The following is a 16,654-nucleotide window of genomic DNA, read 5'->3' on the forward strand; positions in this document are numbered from 1 at the left end:
CATATCAATACGTAGGGTATCGATCGGTTCCCGAGAGTCAAAACTCTTCGGGTAACCTTTCCATTGGACGAGGATCTGATTCTCTTGCCTCACGGAGCGATGGGCAAGCAATCTTCCAACAATGAAGCGTTGATTCCCACCCGCATCCATTAGTGCAGGCGGCGCCCGATAGGAAGGGCGATCTCGCCGAACTACTCGCGGCTGCCGTACCTTCGTCCGTTCAGTCACAGGCGTTAAGCGCTGCTGAACGACGTATTGCGGATCTCGAGGGTCAAGTCTCACGACTGACCTCGGATCTCGTTGATGTCCGAGCGAAGGCTCGTCAGGGTTATGAACGCCTGAAGACTCGCTTGGACCTCTTTGAAAGGATTATGCTGAGGAATCCGCGTTACTCGCGTGATGACCCTCGCTCTCTAAGTCCTGTTCGTGGAGGAAGGAATCGGTCTGATAGCTTTTCGCCTTCACCGTCCCCCTCACCCGAACGACGCTCGACTCACAGTCGACGTCACCATCGGTCTCCTTAGACGGATGGGGAAATGTGACCTCATTTGGGTCTACATACCGTTTCAAACGACCCACGTAAAGTACTGTGTGCGTCTTCATATACAGGGGAAGGATGAGCCTATTATTTAGGTCTCCAACCTCTTGTACCACCGTAAAGGGCCCAATGAAACATGGCAACAACTTCGCAGTACCTCCAGGTAGTACAGAAATTGCATTTCTTAGGTAGGGTAGCAGTCCTTAATAGTACCCTTTCACCCACTCCAAAGCGTTCATTATTTTTGCGACCATTTCGGTCCGCATATTCCTCTTGCTTGTCTTGCCATTGCGTCATGGACTTTACGTGTGATTGCTAATCGCTCATCCGCAAAGCGTTGAGCCTCGCTCACGCTTTTAGCATCAGACTCGCCTATAATACCGCTGAGAGGTCGGTCATAAGGCGTAGTTGTATTGACTACTGCTAAACTGGCAGGGTCACTAGGGCAAGTTTATGTCTTTGAGATGATACCTTCATGGGTCATCGTCATATTGACGAAACTATGGCCCTCTTTCGCACCGAGCATAGTGAGGGGCCCTCCCCCACTAAGACTCGGGCTGCGCGCAAACGAGACTGGCGTCCGAGGATGGCGCAGTCCGTTAATATAAAACGGTGTCTCACCCGTACTGGCGTGGACACTATTATTTATAGCGAACTCCACAGAGGACAATTGCTTGCCCCACTCTTTGGGAGTTGCTATAGTGCGCAAGACATCCGCCACGACCCGATTGGCACGTTCGGTTCGATCCAACGGCCTTTAAGTTAAGAGCCCAACACGCCTCCACTGCGCGAAAGAGCTGGATGTTGCGTCCCAAATCACATCAACATTTTAAAATATTGGCATGGCTTGTCCTACTAGCACTAGCAGATGGTGCTTACGTTTTTATTCGATATATAAGTCTGGAACATTTTTGGTAATCCTCCAAGAGGCTTCAGTATTCGTCATTCTTTGCGGATTATTCACAAGATGCCAACCAACCCGTAGAGCGGTTCAGATTATTGAGGACGAATTCAGACTTGGAGCGGTACCGCTGGGTGCGGGATGCGATCCAGCGGTGGGACCACACTGAATCTCCAGTACTTCTTGTTGGTCTGAACCTACTTTGGTGTGGTGAGAGTAATCTATCTGCCTTGTTCTTGATAATGAAATCACGACGAGGGAGACGGCCTTACGGATGCCATTCAGGATGACGATTGGTCGGAGACTAAGCACTCGACTCGTGGCTTGTTGGGTTTGGGTAGGCAGATTAGGAGACCTTCTCCTAGTCGGAGGCGTTGACTGTCGTCGAAGCTCTTGTTGATAATGTCAGCTAGTGCCTGTATGAGGATGTCTGCACACCCGTATTTCAGTAGTTTTCCTGGAACGTTGTCTAGGCTAGAGGCACGTGCGCTGTTAAGTCTGTAGAAGGCGGCTGAAAGCTCCCTATTGAATACCGGTATCTGGAGTGGGCTTGCATCTGCATCAGGTCTGATGGAAATGTTTCGATCGTTGCAAAATTGGATTTTAAAGTGGGAAGTGATCACATGGTTAGCCGTGCGTTAACGTAGGATAAACTTACCTTTGCCGTCGAGTATTGTAATGCGCAAGACAATGCGCAAGACGGTTGCAGGTCAGTATACGGACCGCGGTGAACATTTTGATTGAGTCGCTCTGTTGTTCAATTTGCTGACTTTCTGGTCGATGATGACGTTTGGCTGTTGTTTGCATAAGGACTCCAACTTTACGACTGCTGCGTACGACCCATCATCCTCTACAACTGCGGCACCTGGGCTTTATCAGCAACATAATTAGCCAGACTAGACAGCTTCCACAGGCGCTAACTCCGTAGCGTCCTCAACATCCGGTACCCATGCCGAATCTCAAACAAGAATCTGTACCGACGCTGCGAAACGCAACCGCTGCTGACCTCGATCACCGCAGCTCGCTGGCGACTGTTCGGCCACATCCTCCGCCGTCCAACAGACATCCCGGCCAATCGATGGATGTCCTGCTACTTCCAGCCTAGCACCCGGGAGAGGTGGCGAGGCCGCCCTCGCACCACCCTCCCACGAACCGTACCCCACGATCTTCAACTTTATAGGACCAATACCAGCTCGAATCCATCTCCGACCTCAAGAAGCTTCGTCACATTGCCCAGAATCGGCGAAATCGGAAAGCACTTAGCGGGACAATTACAATTAATCTATATTGACATCCCTGCGGTAGGAGGCTCAACGTCTGCGAACGCTAAGGTCGACGTGACTAGATTGGGTGAAAGCTGTCTCTAGCCATTCAGACCGCGCCGCGTATACGTAATACAATACAATACAATACAATAGAATACAATACTGTCGGAGCTGGATGAGAAAATACATTTTTTCGCCCATCACGGCTTTCCGGTTGTTTGCGATGTCACCTGTGGCTCGCAAGACGATGTAGCACCACCAATTATGTTGCACGCATGGCGCATTTGGCTACATGGGTCACCTGCAGACCAGGTTTGTCATTCTTTCTTTTGTACTTACGAGGCTGCAATAATGGGAGCAATTGAAATGTTTGCAATATGCTAGGAAAGGTATGGCGATCTGTACTTTGAAAGTTCGGATCCGTTTGAAGCCATTGTGCCAAGTGCACGACAAGTTTGTACGATCACTTATCAAAAGGATGGAAAGAATCAAGTATTGAATTATTTCGTCGACTCAAGTGCTTAAGTTGCTAAAATTTGAAAAGCTGGCTTCATCGATGGTGGCCGATAAAATATTCTATTCAAAATTGACATTGTTATAAGAAAACATCATTGGAACTATTAAAAACAGAAGACAATGCTGGATTCAGAAAATTCCGTTAATTTGCTCTCCACAAAATTTCCAATAAAATTTTCACTTCAATCTTGAAAATCACACCTATTCTGACGGAAGTAATAAAGGAGTATTTAAACCTTTGATGCGTATCAGATCCACCTTTAAGGCGCGCGGCGTCCGTACACTTTATCTTTCTCAGAACAAGCAATATTGTCACCCTGGTTCTGAAGGTGATTTTATCACTGTCTTGCAAATTATTACCTGCCACCAGTAGAATTGGAGCGCATCGTAAAGCACTATCACGAAGCGATGCGTACTAGAATATTTACGAGTAGCAGAATGACCTAGGAGTGAAAATTTGCAAATGATGTCGATGCTACCCCGATCTGAGCACGGCACAATGTTTATGGCATACCGTGCGAGCTAATATTATCCCAATAAATGCCTTCAATCATGTACATGTCGACCACAATTTGAGATCAGTAGTAATGTAATGCTCCAAGGAATCCACGAACTATTATAGTCAAAGGAAGCCACCTGCAAAGCTCAAAATCTACGAGCAAATTGTACTCCATCCGCGAAACAAAGACCAGTAAGCTAGCTGTCTTGCCAATTCATTCGAATGCAAACGAGACGTTTAATTCAAGCCATTTTAATAACTCCGCGGCATTTTCCACGAAGCCCACGGCATGCATGAAAATTTACTCGAGATATAACGGATCCGATATTGCTTCGTCCATGATATGAGTATAGTAAGCCGTGCTTCATATGGTTCTTTTAGCGACTGCGGCTACGGCTGCGAGGTCCTCGTGGTGGTTGAGGCTGGGGAGACCTAAATGTAACCAAGCAATTTACGAGACAATACTGGTCAGTAAATGGAGCAAGAGAAGATGCAGAACAATGATGAATACGTGCCAGCTGCGATCATCTCGATGACTAGTACGAGATCCACGGCGCGATGACATTTCTGGTCGACTGTAACGACGGTGTTTTTGCAAATCAATGCCCGCTCCTCGCTCCATGTACTCACGGGGCACTCGCTCCTCGCCGCGCGAGCGCGGCTCAAAGTACGGGCGTCGTTCAGGCTGCTGAATTAATTCGACGTCTGGGCGTTCATACGGGCGATTACCAGAATAGTCATGTAGACGCTCGCGCATGCCCATGGACTCTCCATCTCTCCGCATGCTTCCGGTACTACTGTGAGGGCGATAGCGCAAAGGTGAGCTACTGCGTCCGCGCTCGTCAGGATCATCACGAGCGTGGCGCGACGAATGGTGTCGACTCGAGTGGCGATGGTGATGGTGACGACGGTGTCCCGAGGATTCTTCCAGCTCAATTTCGTATCGGCTCCTTCTTCCAGATTGCGACTCGACCGAGCTACGGCCTACGCGCCCGCCGCTTCTTTCATCAGCGTCAACATTAGCATTGCCTTCGTAGCTTCCTCGAGTCATCCGTTTCGGTCCATCACCTTTGCTCCTAAGATGACAAAGCATAAATTTTATCACTCAAATCGAACCATCTATCGCTTGAATTCCACATACTTGCGAAAGTTGTAGTCTGTGCGCAGCTGCTGACCCGCTACTATAATTGTAGCACTGTGCGCTTTCTTTGCAGAAGAAATATCCGTGTAGTCAACAAAAGCGGACATAGGAGCGTCGGGTCTTGCCTGAGGCAATACTTTCACATTCTTGACCTCTCCGAACTGGCCAAAAGCTTGGTCAAGCTCACTCATTTTTATATGAGGTGGGATGTTTGCTACAAACAAATTAGGTGACGCTCCCGCGAGATAGTGTGAGTTATGCGGCATCGAATGCGGCATGGGGCTCGTGGGATTTTGTATGGATGGCGCCGGTCCATCAAAGCGGCGCTGGGTACCGTGTGACACCGCAAAGGCGACGCGAAGACGGCGTCCACCTATTTCCTTGTCATTCATCTCCTGCACAGCTTGCTCAGCGTCCTCTAGCCGCTCGTAGTGCACAAACGCATAGCCTTTCTTCACAGCGCACTGCTCGATGGGGCCGAACTGCAGAAAATGAGAGGAATAATTTATAAGGAAATCGATTACACACTTGCATCCAGACCTTGCCAAACTCAGCCTCGACGTCATTTTGCGTAAGCTCATAGAAAAGATTGCCTACGTAGAGCTTGGTCGAAGCCATCGGACCAACATCCATTTTTGCTTTAAGGTTTTAAACACCATTGGATCTGACAGCGTGGAGTGATTGGCTCAAAAGCACCCAATAATTTACGTCAAGGCTAAGTCTTTTACAATTTACTGCTCATATGTTTCGTCATCGTATACATTTGCCTATTGATTGATCGACATATATTGACAAAAACGTTATTTGAAAGAAAACGCGTTATAATTTTCCTGCTTCATTCAAGGTTATCACTAGGCTACGCAATAAATTGGAATTCTGTCATCAAAGCCCAAAGATGGTTCAACTCGAGTGAAACTTCTTGTTCGACTTCGCCATGTCCTGCAGCAGCGGTGCAGGGGTAAACTGTGGGCCATATTGGTCAGCGAAACGCTGCATCATATCCGCAAATTTGGCGCTGCCCATCTTGTCAATATAGCGAAAAGGACCTCCAATAAATGGCGGGAAGCCAATGCCAAATACTGCACCAATATCACCCTCTAGCGGAGACGCAATAATTTCATCTTGCACACAAAGAACAGCTTCGTTCACAAAACGAGACATGAGTCGATTGACGGTATCTTCCTCGCTAAGCTTTAGGTCTTTCGTTTGGAATTTCTTCACAAGGTTCATAGCATCACCATTAAATTTCTTCTCGCCCTTCTTACCTTTCGGAGGCTGCACAAAAAATCCCTTGCCAGATTTTTTACCGAGAAACCCCTTTTCAATCATTTCCTCGAAAAGTCGGGCATCACCACCCCCAATGCGCTCACCTAGTGCCTTTGATAGTGTCTGGTTTACGTGGAAAACCACATCTAGACCCACTTCGTCAGCTAAAGTTATGGGGCCCACTGGCAAGCCCCAATTCGTCATCAGCTTATCAAGCTTTTCCGGATCAACACCATCTCCGACAAGTGCAAGCGTCTCAGCAATGTAAGGTCCAAGGCAGCGATTAACATAAAAACCTGGAACATCCTTTACTACAATGGCCGTCTTACCTTGACGAAGTCCAAGGTCAACAGCTTTTGCGGCAGTCGCGTCACTTGTACCTGCATGACGAATTATCTCCAGAAGCGGCATGCTTGGCACTGGTGAAAAGTAATGCATCCCAATCACATTCTCGGGGCGTTTGCATGCAGACGCAATGTCTGCAATTGGAAGCGCAGACGTGTTGGTTGCAAGTACACATTCGTTCGGCACATTATTTTCCATGCTTGAAAGCACCTTGTGCTTCAGAGCTAGGTCTTCAAAAACAGCCTCAATGACCAGGTCTGCCGTTTTAAAGTGCTTCTTCCAGATCTCGTCCTCATCGGACAGAGGCACGACATTGGCCATGACAGAATCACGATCGTGAATAGTCATGCGTTTACGTTTTACTTTTTGATCCAAGTTGCTGCGTATGTAATCCTCACCTCGAGCAGCAGTTGCTGACTCGCGATCCTTTAAAAGGACGCGAACACCTTTTGCAGCCGAGATTTGTGCTATACCAGCTCCCATTAGGCCAGCACCAATGACCGCCATTGTCTTTACAGGCTTCGCCGGCTTACCATAGCGGTTCTTCTTTAGAGCCGTCTGTCCGAAGAAGATGCCCATAAGTGCCTTTGCTTCGCTTGTCATTCCCAGCTTGGCAAAATTAGCTGCTTCAACCTCGAAGCCTTTCGCAGTCCCTTGCTCCACTCCCGTCTGCACTGCATTCAATATAAGCTTAGGCGCAGGATAGTGCCCGCCAGTCTTCTTCTCCACCATCTCTTCAGCTTTTTTAAAAACTATCTTGCGCAGCGGTGTATCCTCCAAGATGCGATTGACCAGTCCTTTTTCGTTCTTAGATAAACTAAGTTTGCCTGCAGCTAAACCTTGAGCTGCTGATATTGCGGCGCTTTCCAAAGCATATGAATCGGCCACCTGATTCACGAGGCCCATTTTAAGCGCCTTATCAGGCCTAATATTCTTACCCGTGAGCATCATGTCCAAAGCAGCCTGTATACCTACCAGCTTTGGTAGGCGCTGAGTACCACCCGCACCAGGAAGAAGCCCCAACATCACTTCAGGCAGCGAAAGCTGCGTTTTCTTACTCTGAGACGCCACACGATAATGGCACGCGAGCGCCACTTCGAGACCGCCGCCCATGCAGGAGCCTTCGATGGCCGCCACAAAAGGCTTCTTAGAACTGGAAAGCCGATTCATAAAGGCTTGGCCAGTGCTAGACATGGCACGCATCTCTTCCTCCGTATTACATGCATTAAGCTCGGTAATGTCAGCACCAGCGATAAACACGCCGGGCTTCGCCGAAATAAGCACCACTGACTTGATATTGGGGTCATTTTCAACAGTATCAAGCATTGACGACATCTCGGCCGTCATTTTGGACGAAATTGTGTTTACCTTGGCCGCCTTGTCGTCGAGCCGTACGATGGCAACACCGTCTGGACGCTTCTCCATGGTTAGAAATGCGCCTGGGCTAGCGGTGGTAGTCGAAAGACCGCGCAAGGACACTCGCTCCGAAAAGTGCGCAACACGACGCAGGATTGACGCCGTTTGAAGAACCATTGTGAGATTTTTAGTTGTAAGCCAAGACAGCAAGATTTTGAAGTGCCAAAGTTTCCAAGGGACGAACTGTCCGACGAGATTCAGACGTGCTTAGATTTTGCATTAGCCAATCAGAGTTAAGTTCACTTCAACTAGGATTTTATTCTACTCAGTCTGAAGCAACGAGCCGAGGATTGGCTGTTGCAGCATGCTTGGAATCGAATTTTCGTCTTCTGAGTACGAGATGCTGGAGGAGCCGTCAATTTCTAAGCAAACGCTGCCGCTAATCAGCGTGTCCAGGAACTGCCGTATTTCTGAGTAATACTTGTCGCCTCCGCGCAGCCAAGAATCGTTGTGCGACCCACCAGGCACAGGATACCACACAGCGCGCTTGCTGGAAGTGGCGAGAGAATGAAGTTTCTCCATGTGTGAGTGAGGCACTAACTCGTCTTGCATACCTGCGATAAAAAGGATGGGTTGCCTAAGCTTTTGGATAGCCAGCTCACTGTTCCAGCCTATTCGCAGCACTAGCGGCTTAATGATCGTCAAAAACGGCATCAATGCATCGACCATGGCTGAAATGCTGAGAAACGTGTTTTCGAGTATGACGCCAGCCACCTTATTGTTAAACATCATAAACATTTCAGCTGTAAGAATAGCTCTGCCTCAGCCACATTGAGCCGTCACGCACTCTAGAAGATTCTTTTTCAGCGAGGTAGATAGAAACTGCCCCGCCCAGCGATCGACCAAACACCACAATCTTCGACGAGTCAATGTCTGTACGACTGTACATGGCGTCCAAAACAGCCTACGTCTTCATAAGTATCACTATCATAGGCTAGAACGGTCGACGTACTACTGCGTCAAGCTTAATCCCTTCTTCTGTAGGATTTCCCTCGCTGTGACCGAATCCTCGGTAGTCTACAAGCAACACGTTCACTTTCACCTTTCGGAAAATCCGCACGGCATTTGGCAATCGATAGCCGATATCTAAGCACCAAGAGTATTAAAGTCACAGTTTAAAAACAGAAATATGTCGAAAACTCTCACTTCCGGCATTGCCATGGAAGAAAATAAACGTCGGCCGAGTCGTGTACTCTTTTTGCTTCATAAGCCACGCATTTATCTTCACACCGTCTTTACATGAAATCGTTAGGTCCTCATATTCAATCGAGAACTCCCCCGGGTTTCGGTATCCTACCAATGGCACCAATAAAATTAAATTTGCAAATGGCAATCTGAGCTTATTAACGTACCTGGCGGATTATCTCTCGTAAGTTTGGGGGTTCCAGGGATCGTAGGAAAGTAAAGTAGTTGATCCTGATACATGTACAGAAGAAATGCTGCGCCTACGCATAAAGCGCCGCCTGTGTAGACCACGCTGAGCAGCCATGGCACCAAGCTTGGGCTATCGATCATTAGGAATTACAAAGAGTAGTCATAAAATTTACATTGATTCTGTCAAAAAATAAAAAGTTTAAAGGATACCGCTTAAGAATGCAATAGAATAAAACCCTGCAAATTGACTACAAAATCGAGCAATTAAACGAGCGGTGCTTAGTTTTAGGAATCTGCTGATGGGAAATCACACATCTGATAGCATCGTCAAACACCGATTTAAGTCCCTTTTGAGTCAAAGCTGAGCACTCTATATACTTGTATGCTCCAAGCTCAACCTTAAGCGCCTCACCCTATGCAAGCCAACAGCGTCGCTTATAAGCATTGCGAAAATTATCCTCTACCGTATAAATTCGAACGAACCTGCTCAATTGAGATTGGGATAAGCTTTTTCTCCTTCAATTTTTCAAGTGTTTCTTCGTCATCACGCAAATCTGACTTGGTGCCCACAAGAATAAAGGGCACGCCAGGGGAATGGTGACGAATTTCGGGAAGCCACTTCGACTTAACGTTTTCGAAAGAGGCTCGACTAAAGCAAAATAGTTTAATAAAGTCAACAACTATTAATGGCAGACACGACGATACCTGACGACAGAGAAGCAAACAAGGAACACATCTGTCTGTGGATAACTAAGCGGACGCAAACGGTCATAATCTTCTTGGCCAGCGGTATCCCAGAGCCCAAGGTTGATTGGGCAGTTGTCCACCATCACGTTCGCGCTATAGTTGTCGAACACCGTAGGTATATACTCACCTGGAAATGTGTTTGTTGTGTACGAGATAAGCACACACGTCTTTCCTACAGCACCATCGCTTCCAGTAGATGGTCACGCACGTCAGTCCTTTTACACACAAGATCCGTCTATTATCTCTGTCTAGGACTCACCCGACGACTACACATTTCATGTTTTGCATGGTAGACATTGCTAATTCTCACTTCAGTGAATTGTATGAGCCTGCGCGCCGCAAGTCGTTTGCTTAAGTGAACGGAAATGCAGAAGCGCAGTATGTGCAGCAGATAGCAGCAGTTGCCGCGCATCCGGCTTCTTTTCAGCACCAAAAATAGAAGAAAACAAAAGAATGACTTTGACCAATACTTTATTTAAGTAATACAGAGCGTGGGACCATTATGTCCAGAGCAGACTACTATCTTGTTTTGTCAGTTCGCCTATCGAGCAAAGCAAAGCAATCCGCATTTTGCTTCGCATGTGATCGCTTAAAACCGATTATTAAATTATTGTATCTATCAATTACTGATTATTGCGCAGCTCATGAAATTTATTTTCTGCGAATATGTCAGCAAACAGTGAGTTAGCAAAGGGGCTACGTACAATCACTGAAAGCGACAAACCAAGGGATTCCGTGTATTGATCAAGTTGGTCTACCATGTCCTCGAGCTCTGTTAACTCTCCATCGATATCGTCGATAATATCCATCTTTTCCTCCAATGCGCTGGCTGTTTCATAGCAAACCTGATTAAAGTTACATGCTCAAGTCGAGAAACGTTTCATTACCTCGCGCCTGCAACACTTCAGAAAGGTTTCCTAACTTTTCGACTTCACGCTTCATACCTAAGTACTTCACGTTTATATTGTGTACGACTGTCTGCATCAATTGCATGAATTCCAGTGAGCCTATCAAGAGGAACGCACCCAATATTGGCAAAATTTAAAAAAAATTAACTACAACCAGGATAGAATTGTGTTTGATTGTGATCACCATCAAGTTGAGCGCCGACATACTCCGCCACATTCTCACACACTCGCTGAGTGAGCTTCCGCAAGACGTCTGCTTCCGCCTTCTCCATAAATTTGTACTTTTCTGAATTTAAAAAATAGCATACTTGAGAGATCTTTAAAATTACGTAAACCACACAAGTGGCGACAGGTAAGTCACGCCACTTTTGCTGTGTCGCGTCTAAAAAAATTAATGTGCTCGATGTATAAAAATGCGACTTTCAAAAATTTGATTCGAAAACATAGTTCTCAAAATTGTATTAGCTCCAAGGAATATTACAAATCAGTAATTAAATGATGACATGGTAGCAAATCTGCCGACCAGCGCTACGCCTCGATGGGTCTTCGTTCAAAATTGCTTGTAATGTATCTACAAAGAGTCGCTCCGCTTCAACAGTAGACTTTCGTATTGATACGTAGTTGAATCCGTCGGACTGCAGTGTAAGATTTTTCTACGAGGAGATACACATTGATTGTAGCTCGGAGAAAAATCGCAAGCTGAAGTAGGCCACAGTGGGTTATTTAAGCATAAAGCTTTATGAGTCAGCTGAGAAGAGCACAAATTTTTGCTCCTTTTGAGACCACAACCCACTCAACGGAAGGGAGCTTGAGAAAGTCACGAACATGAGGCTCTGCTGTAAGAGGGATATTCTGGTCTAAAACGCCTGGAAAATGTAAACAAAGTACACGCTCAAGGAATTGCTGCAGATATGCCGCTCGTCGCTCTAAGAAGTTAGCTGACCTGTAACGAAAGAATGTCTTCGGGGGAAGCAGGCGTCGAATTTGCAGGGCAGGAATTTTCTCTTCAAGTTTTACGGCTAGCTTGTCAAATTCAGAGTAGCGGTGATCAAGGGTGTTTACGGCAAGCTCTCCATTCACAAATTGAAGCACACTGATGGCAAACTTGGCAACACCATTCATGATTGTCACGCTGGAGATCTCAACTGTAAACGATTTGTCATCTGGCGCCTCATTGAGCCAGTAACTAGGAGTAACAAAGCGGACACACATGCCACCGGCTCCTGTACATTTCAAATTACTAGATAATTGCATCAATTCGCCAAAATCATCAAAATTTTTGAATATGGGGTTTGGCGTACTCGTGAATGTTCCTTCATTTATAACAGGTCGTTCATTCCACTTTCCGCAGTTGCTCAGATCCGCCGACACGTTCAAGTCGACATCAAGCCATGCGCTCGGTAGCGATGGGCGAATTCCGCCACCTTGGCCTTCGATTCGAGCGTCGCATGAGCTTGTTGCGATAATAGTTTGTTCGCCAATATTGAGTGAAAGGCCAAGAAAATCACGCATCCGAACATTGTTAGCCACAGGCTCTTTGATCTTCACTAGCCGATTAAAGCCAGTTTCGGTGATTTGCATCACAAAGCTTAAAAACTGGATTACTCTGTCACCATACTCATTCAAAGCCCGCTGCTTCGGCGTCGCAATAAGACGAAATCCATGCGTGGGCATCTTATTTGACAAGCGATGACCAATATACTGGAGGGATAGCGCCTCCGTCAAAATACCAATCTCCTCCTGTGTTCGATCGACGTACGAAACATAATATTGTCGCTTTGAGGCAGGCTTCACGCGCGAGCCATCGCAAACGGATCGGGCACAGCAACACATGACTGCGATTCTAAAGGAAATGATGCCGCAGTCAAAAAAGACTGAAGACATCTTGATTGTAAAGTCACCGGGCGATGCAAATGCAGGAGACCACATGTTGGGCTGGCAATATACACGACACAAACCTTCGTGCATACTCGGAAGCTCAATTTCGTCAAGGTCTACGTAGGACAGCGCGTGACTTCTATTCTTTCGAACTTTATGTTCCTCCGGAGCTGGCATACGGATAATCTCCATCAATTTTGACGGAACTTTGTTCAACGAGTTGGCCTGATGCAGCGGCTGCACCTGCACTGCCAAGCTGTCGAAGTTGCGACTCAGTCGCTTTTGCTCGGATACATGAGTCAAAGGCCGTTGTGGCTCTAGCACTGACGCTTGTTTCTCCAGAAACGTCTCGTATGCAAGATGCTGTCTAAGAGGTGGCGGGACCTCCAGTTTATCGACATTGGGTGCAGATGGATCACCACTGCATGACAAGGAAAACATGTTCGAGAAACGCGACTTCGACCTAAAATGTTCTGAAAGTCCAAGTGGTGAGACTTTGAGAAAGTCTACAAATATGTCGAAGAGAATGTCGGCCGCATTCCATTAAATAGTGGGCTGCAACGCCTTTATTACCAGTTTCGGGTCAATGCTAATTTTGGTGACAATTTGCCGACACAATCGCTTGTAACGGGATGTTACTCAAACTTTATCGATTAAAAAACATTGAATTTTAAAGCAGTAATTCAAATGTTCAAAAGAAAAGGAGGTATGCACTAGTTGCTACTTGGTTCTACGAACCCCTAAATCCATTGAACTAGAATTCGTTAAGCTCTACGAGTTGAACAACTCACTGAGTTGTTACAACCTATTAGTTCTATAGAACTTAGTGACTCTCTCAGTCCATTAGTCTCCCTCTAACTTAAGGATCAATGTAACGGTGTATCGTTACATGAAATTTACACTTAAAGGCCCTCCTTTTGGTATAGCCACACCCCTCCCCGTCTGTATTAAATAAAGACATCATTTAAAATATTTATACTGTATGGCATTCCACGGCATCAAAAAATCAACAGTTATTCCTTTTCAATCCCAGATTACATTTGGGAACCGATCTAGCCAAACCCCTTAATTATCTATTTCTGTATTTATGAGAGTAGCATAATGGTAGCAACTTGTTATTAACTAGAATTCATATTGAGAAACCTTTACGCAGGCCTTCCGAGGGGCTTCAGTAGCTCAAAAGGCCTGCAAAAAAAGACTTGAGTAATTTCTTTGTTTATTAGCAAGATGCTTTCTCAACAAAGAAATTACGAGCGAAAGCCGACAAACCTGAAAAATAAGGAAGTTGTGGCTTGCTTGCGCCCATGGTGGGTACAAAAAAGACCACTAAGATTCGCTTGAAAGGTTAGTATGCACTTTCGCAAAAGTTGGCATAAGTAAAGTAAATTATATTCATCCTTAGCTTGACAGCCAAAGACTAACTAACATGCATGCGCAAGAGCACACCTCCGACCCTTGTCGTTTATTTTCAGCTCAACTTCTCCCTCGTACTCGATTTGCTGCTCTTACTTTTCGCTCCTCTCATGACTTGCCAGTCATGTGCGGGCGCTCTTGGCTTTCTCTCACCTATTGAACAGTACATCTCACATCGCCAAACGAAAACACGGTTTCTGATGCATTACACCACGCTCATGTAGATAGTTAAGGTGTGTGGCTTTGCGATTCCCTAATGTAATTTGGGGGGGTGATGGTGTACCAAAGTCCAAAAGGGGATCTAACGACGACTCAACAGGAATAATTGTTAATTTTGCGATATAGCGGATTTATAATGTTTTTATATTGGCATTTTAACCTGTAGTTTTTATCTAATTAAAACAAACAGACGGGGGTCCCTATATCGGCTCCTCATATAAAAGGTAGAGAATATTTGGAGAATATTACTTCCCATTGTAATATTTGGAAAGCTTATCCATCAATAGGTATAGGCCATTATGTCTACTTGCTCCGCGGTCCAGTCAGCGCTGGATGCGCGCAAAGAGAGACACCGATTGTAACGGGCTAAAATTGCCCTAATGTTACACAGTCCCGTTAAGTACACTTGGTGTACTTAAGGGGATGGTACCCAGCACTTGGGTGGTGCACATTTGTGACCAACCCTTGTGTATGTGATGCATATGGGTGCATTCACATTAGGAGGGATGACGGCTAGCGTCATCCGATACGCGAGGTATCTAGAAAGATACGCTCGCAATACATATTAAGTGTTATCTATAGAGATGACATTTTGATTGGTAAGAACAGGTATTTATATTTGATACGATTAAATATAAATCAGCCTGAAAACTACTTCCTACTTGGTAAGTGCGCATGAGGAGCCGGATTACCGCTCCCGTGACGACACTTAACCAAAGTACTTAGTGCGTTGGGCGAGGTCGCTAACCCGCGCACCATAACTACCTCACTGCACGCAAGAGAAGCTGGTTAAACCGCTTCCTCGCTGTGCTAGGGTGTGTGTCTAAGTAGAGCGTGGCCGCATTACGACGTGCCCGCCTACACTTGCTAGCACTTGAAATCCTTCCCACGACCCGCATCTCTGCGTGTGTACGTGATGATGATCCTCAATATTAATTGGGCTCATTTCTTCCACCACATCGAACATCATCGGGGGGTGGCAAGGCTAATGGCGCAGGGACTTGGTGAACAAGCCCTGGACAGGCTCCTGGGTAGTCCTCCTGAGCAACATGTTGCTCAGTTGGAACAGTTTGAGGCATTCGTGCTCGGACAGCGGAGGGCAGTGTCAGAGGCACAGGGCCATGCTGCGGCGGAGTCCGTCACCCAGACTCAGCATGAGCTGAGGCATGAGCAGGCTCGGGGCGAGGCTCTCAACAAGACTGTTGAGATGCTCTCTGCCCGGCCGCATCAACCGAGGCCCATTTGGATGGACCCGCCCAAATTCGATGGAACTGCAGCGCACACGATTGTCTACTGGCTTTTAGCCGTGGAGCGATGCGGTGTCGCGCAGCTCATCAAGGACGACAGCCGGATGGTGTCGTACGCCATGTCGCATCTGCGCGGTAAGGCCTCAGAGCGGGCTTACTCGGCGCTTATGGCGGACAGAAAGACGTTCCCCACATGGGCGATCTTTAAGGGAAGATTCGCGCCATGTACCAGCCGCCGAACAACGAAGCGCTGCTTTAGGCGCGCTTCTTTAGAGCGCGACAGGTGAAGCGATCTCTGCAAGAGTATGTGCAAGAGATGCCCTCGCTGTCGGCATCCAATACCGTAGGTCCGATTCCGGAGCACATTAAGGTGTCCACGTTTATGAACGGACTACCGCATGGCCCATCGGGACAGGCCCTTTTCAGAAGGTGCCGTCGACGATGGAAGAGGCAATCCAAATTGCCTTGGTTGAGGAGCAATCCTACAACAGTGCCCCAGCGACAGCGTGGTATAAGTCGTCGGCCGAGAGGTCAGATGCCACTCCCAAGGGCGATGGCAAGAACCAGCGTGCGAGACGGATGAGTTCTGCATCGACCACTGAGGAATCGGGAAATGCAGGAGCGCAGTAGGGGCGGGATGCCCTACTGACGCGGACTCGGAAGCTACCCCTAAGTTCAGAGTTGTGGACAAAATGGGTAGAATAGTCCCTGAGGTCTCAAAATTTCGGACCTCAACCCTGCTGGTCTATAGCGCTCAAGAAAGAGGCTATTACCAGGTGATGACCTTCCTGGTGGATTCGAATGCATCACAAAATTTTGTGAAACTCGCGGCTCTGAGAAAGAGACCGGCGATGTTTGAGTCGCTTTGCCAGGATGGCAAGCGAGAAGAGGTAACCGTTCGTTTAACGAACGGCGCGCTCGTTAAGTCTGAGGAGTTCAGGTAGAACTCGCCTTCAGCTTTAGTGACTTCTCTTGTAAAGA

General features: G+C 47.0%; 5 protein-coding genes across 5 annotated transcripts; all 5 read right to left on the reverse strand.

Annotated features, from left to right (window-relative positions):
* Positions 1–4,096: 4,096 nt before the first annotated feature.
* On the reverse strand, positions 4,097–5,493 carry CCR75_000984 (uncharacterized protein; the record flags this gene model as incomplete). The annotated part of the gene is made up of 4 exons (XM_067959089.1): positions 4,097–4,141; positions 4,231–4,795; positions 4,861–5,342; positions 5,389–5,493. 4 exons carry the CDS (start codon positions 5,491–5,493, stop codon positions 4,097–4,099), a joined length of 1,197 nt encoding a protein of 398 aa, XP_067821549.1.
* Positions 5,494–5,760: 267 nt separating this feature from the next.
* Positions 5,761–8,004, reverse strand: CCR75_000985 (uncharacterized protein; the record flags this gene model as incomplete). The annotated part of the gene is made up of 1 exon (XM_067959090.1): positions 5,761–8,004. The coding sequence occupies one exon, from the start codon at positions 8,002–8,004 to the stop codon at positions 5,761–5,763; it is 2,244 nt and encodes a 747-aa protein (XP_067821400.1).
* A 35-nt stretch (positions 8,005–8,039) lies between these two features.
* On the reverse strand, positions 8,040–9,402 carry CCR75_000986 (uncharacterized protein; the record flags this gene model as incomplete). Its single annotated transcript, XM_067959091.1, has 5 exons — positions 8,040–8,601; positions 8,675–8,791; positions 8,840–8,973; positions 9,034–9,180; positions 9,240–9,402. 5 exons carry the CDS (start codon positions 9,400–9,402, stop codon positions 8,149–8,151), a joined length of 1,014 nt encoding a protein of 337 aa, XP_067821397.1. The 3' UTR covers positions 8,040–8,148.
* Positions 9,403–9,418: 16 nt separating this feature from the next.
* On the reverse strand, positions 9,419–11,175 carry CCR75_000987 (uncharacterized protein). Its single transcript, XM_067959092.1, has 6 exons — positions 10,896–11,175; positions 10,733–10,837; positions 10,268–10,666; positions 9,967–10,194; positions 9,745–9,910; positions 9,419–9,674 (listed from the first exon to the last, which is right to left on the reverse strand). The coding sequence occupies exons 3-6, from the start codon at positions 10,303–10,305 to the stop codon at positions 9,510–9,512; spliced, it is 597 nt and encodes a 198-aa protein (XP_067821398.1). The 5' UTR covers positions 10,306–10,666; positions 10,733–10,837; positions 10,896–11,175; the 3' UTR covers positions 9,419–9,509.
* Positions 11,176–11,487: 312 nt separating this feature from the next.
* CCR75_000988 (uncharacterized protein) lies at positions 11,488–13,235 on the reverse strand (the record flags this gene model as incomplete). The annotated part of the gene is made up of 2 exons (XM_067959093.1): positions 11,488–11,689; positions 11,710–13,235. The coding sequence occupies 2 exons, from the start codon at positions 13,233–13,235 to the stop codon at positions 11,488–11,490; spliced, it is 1,728 nt and encodes a 575-aa protein (XP_067821411.1).
* Between the last annotated feature and the right edge of the window lie 3,419 nt (positions 13,236–16,654).

This window comes from Bremia lactucae, linkage group LG2 (genome assembly GCF_004359215.1).
Source record: "Bremia lactucae strain SF5 linkage group LG2, whole genome shotgun sequence".
Taxonomy (NCBI): Eukaryota; Oomycota; class Peronosporomycetes; order Peronosporales; family Peronosporaceae; genus Bremia; species Bremia lactucae.